The sequence below is a fragment of the Galeopterus variegatus genome, unplaced genomic scaffold (assembly GCF_000696425.1).
Source record: "Galeopterus variegatus unplaced genomic scaffold, G_variegatus-3.0.2 Scaffold2549, whole genome shotgun sequence".
Taxonomy (NCBI): Eukaryota; Metazoa; Chordata; class Mammalia; order Dermoptera; family Cynocephalidae; genus Galeopterus; species Galeopterus variegatus.
Window position 1 is genome coordinate 76,883 of NW_007728660.1, and position 3,241 is coordinate 80,123.

General features: G+C 40.4%; 1 protein-coding gene across 1 annotated transcript in view; it reads right to left on the reverse strand.

The window, feature by feature from the left end:
• Window positions 1-2,596: 2,596 nt before the first annotated feature.
• The window catches only part of TMEM200C (transmembrane protein 200C), a 2,543-nt gene continuing 1,898 nt past the window's right edge, over window positions 2,597-3,241 (reverse strand). Inside the window, exon 2 of the mRNA XM_008582240.1 lies at window positions 2,597-3,239. Coding sequence (XP_008580462.1) covers window positions 2,871-3,239 — 369 coding nt within the window. The 3' untranslated portion in view covers window positions 2,597-2,870. The remainder of the gene's footprint in view (window positions 3,240-3,241) is intronic.

The window sequence follows — 3,241 nt, forward strand, 5'->3', positions numbered from 1 at the left end:
AATATGCCTAAAGCTCATACTTGGCTCACAGTAAGTAATGAGTAAAACTTAGCACTATTACTGCAGAAGATTTCTGCTCCTATGAAAGTTAAGATTGTGAATTGCTATGGTCACAACTGCAGAAGATTCCTTCTGAAATCTGAGGAAATCCCAGGCTCCTCCCAAGATTTGAGAAATTGAGCTCATCTTTTTTATCTTCAGAAAAATAAATCTAGTTAAATGGCTAAATGGTTAAGATAGATACGACATGATACTGAACTAAGTTAGCTCGCTAATGTTATTTAATTTCAGAGGGCCTGTGTGTACGAGATCAACATGAACTAAAAGTTTTTATTTAATCTGATTAACATAACTAGGCAATCAGCATCATTAAGTCTAGTCAGTTGGTTAGACTGAATTTTCTGAAGTTTGTAAGAAATAAATATTATCCCGCTCACCCCTCTGCAGTTAAGCTAAGAAGTAATGGCTTTATTATTTACTAAATGTCATACAGTTTTTTTTTTCCGAGGACTAGAAATGGCATTGTAGAACACCGGAACCTGTTTCTCCTTTTAAATAAACTCTTTCAGTATATAAATTACCCAATATGCAAGGTAATGGAGAAAAAAAGGAGGGAAATTTGACATTAGTTTTGGAAGTATGATAAAGCAATCGAGACTGTTGAAATTTAGCACTACCTAGAGGTCTCAGTAAACTTGCTTGTCACTCTTATTAGTGGAAACTCACATTTGCTATATAGAAGAGCCTAATAAATTAAGCCACAGCCTTAAAGTGAGTTACTAGCTTAATGCAGATCCAATCTGGGAATAAATTAGGTCCTTTTAAAATTTACTACAGTATGTTACACTAATGGTAGTTTATGAAGTATATTCACTCTTTGCCAACTTCTGTGTACAAATATGATAAGATTATATCCAGGACAAAACCAATACCCTGAATTTAAGTAAAGCTTTTAGAGCCAAAGGGGATCATAGAGATTATATCATCCACCAGAGGCTCAGAAGGATTAAGCGATTTGTCTAAGGTTATGCAGATAATAACTGGATATTCCAGTTTCAGCCTGGGCTTTCTTGAGCTCAAGTCAAGGGAAGGCCAATTCTTCTACAACATGCATTCAGACAACATATTACATGGGAACAGTAATTACAATAACCACCATCTATTGCATACACACTCTGGGCCAGGTACTCTGCTAGGCTTTGCATATAAAAAACCCTACTCCTACCCTACCCTGCTCTATTCCCTTCATAGCTCTATGAGGTATGTCTGCTTCTTCATTTTAAGGATCAGATGACGGAGACTCAGCGTTCATGACTTGCCCCAGGCTGAACAGAGAGCCGTGCGCTGGGAGCTGAGGTCCAGCCTGAGTCCGAGTCTGCACACTTTCCACAGGACCAGCTGCTGCCTCACCCACAGGGACCAACACGACCAAGTCTCTCACTGGTTTTCCTTTAAAATCAGCATCATAACCTCCTGCTGTGATATCCTTGGTAGCGTGTAACTGAAGAACTTGTATCTGAATGACCCACAGAAAGTAGTACTATTCCCAAGATTCTCAGGTCACACTCCAAGGAAGAAGCATCAGGATTGTAATTTGTCTACTGTTCTTGAAAATTAACTAATTGACTTTTAATAACAATCAAGCGTAAACAATCTACCAAATTATTGAAACATTCCTTTTTTGTCTATATAAACCATGGGTTCAAGACCACGAACTTAAAATCAAAATCAAATAGTGAAATCCAAAAGGACGGGAAGGGAATAAATATTAAGCTTGGTGTTCTGTAAATTAATACTATGAAGCAAACTAGAAGTTATCATAGAAAATTACAGTTTATTTAATGTTTCATTCTATTTGAAAGAGAAACTCCTAAATGTTAAATACTACCCTATATTTTATGTTAAAAATATACTGGAAATTAATCGAGTAATGATGATGATAGGTAATTTGAGGGAAGATAACTACATCATAGGAGCAGTGTCAGAGCAAAATATTTTAGATTAATCAGATGAACCGTTTAACGTGTTTTAGAGCATTAGTTCCAAGGCAAAATGAGGTGATATTATGTTTAACTGTTTGTTTGGAGTTTTCTTTTATTAAAAAAGATTTTCAATATTAATGTTATTTTCAATACAGCTGTGGCAATACTCAGTATAGTATGGTGTACTTGATGTTGTGAATTTAGGCATGTGGAAATCCACCTAGCTCTTGGCCCCCTCCAGTCTCCACAACATACCCTAGTACCAAATGCAAATACCCTTTTGAAAAATAAAGAGGCCTTTGGACAGTTGGGTGAGCAGAGAGGGGTGGGACAGGGAAGGTGCCCTATCCGGGATTACTAATGCTTTCGTTTTGACTTCATTCAGTAAGATAATTCTAGGAGAACTGAGACAAACCCTTCTATGCTCCTCAAAGGGAGGGAGGAAAAAAGCTTGTCATTCACAAGCAGCTATGGACAAAACCAGCGGCAGAGTTCAGGGATTAGGGAAATTAGGGATTGGGGGTTGGGGGGAAGGTTGGAGTAAAGTGCACAGTTACTGTCAAAAATATATTATTTTGATCCTAAGAAAATTAAGAGAATTTTATCTAAGGAACTAGATTGCTGACCTTTTAATACATTTGGTTTTCATGGAACATACAATCACCATCGGACATAAAAAGACTAGTTTGCTTTTTTAAAAAAAATTGCTTGGAGATATCTACAGTAATCTTGTGAACGCAATTCAAGGATAACATTCTGCAGCTCTTTGGGTATTGAATGATTTCCTCGGATCAGTCCACGAAGGAAACAGGGAACTGTTAAATGCACTGATTCAAGTGGGCGTTTCTCCCGTTTTCTCTCTCCTTTCCCCCCTCACTTCCTCTTCCCCTACATGCCAGTGCTTTCCAGTTCTCCGTCTTCGACCCCTATTGCATGAGACCGGGAAATCATGAGGAGTTTCTCCTTGTTTGTAAACTGCCTCTGCACCGGCTGAGGTTGCTCGGCCGCGGGTGGCTCTTGGCTGGGATCCTCCTGGGGGCTGTGCTCCGTACCCGGGGCGGTGGCGGCCGCACAGTCTTGTCTTTTACTAGCTACTGCGTCCACGACCGACTCCAAGGAGGTGCCGGCCTCTCGCAGGGGGGTGTAGCCCTTATTGCTGCTGGATGGGTCATCCGATTGGGAGCTCTGCGAGTCCCGCCTGGCGGGAGGCGAGTCCCCCAGCCGCGGGCGGGGAGAGGGGGCGGTGGCTTTGGCCAGAG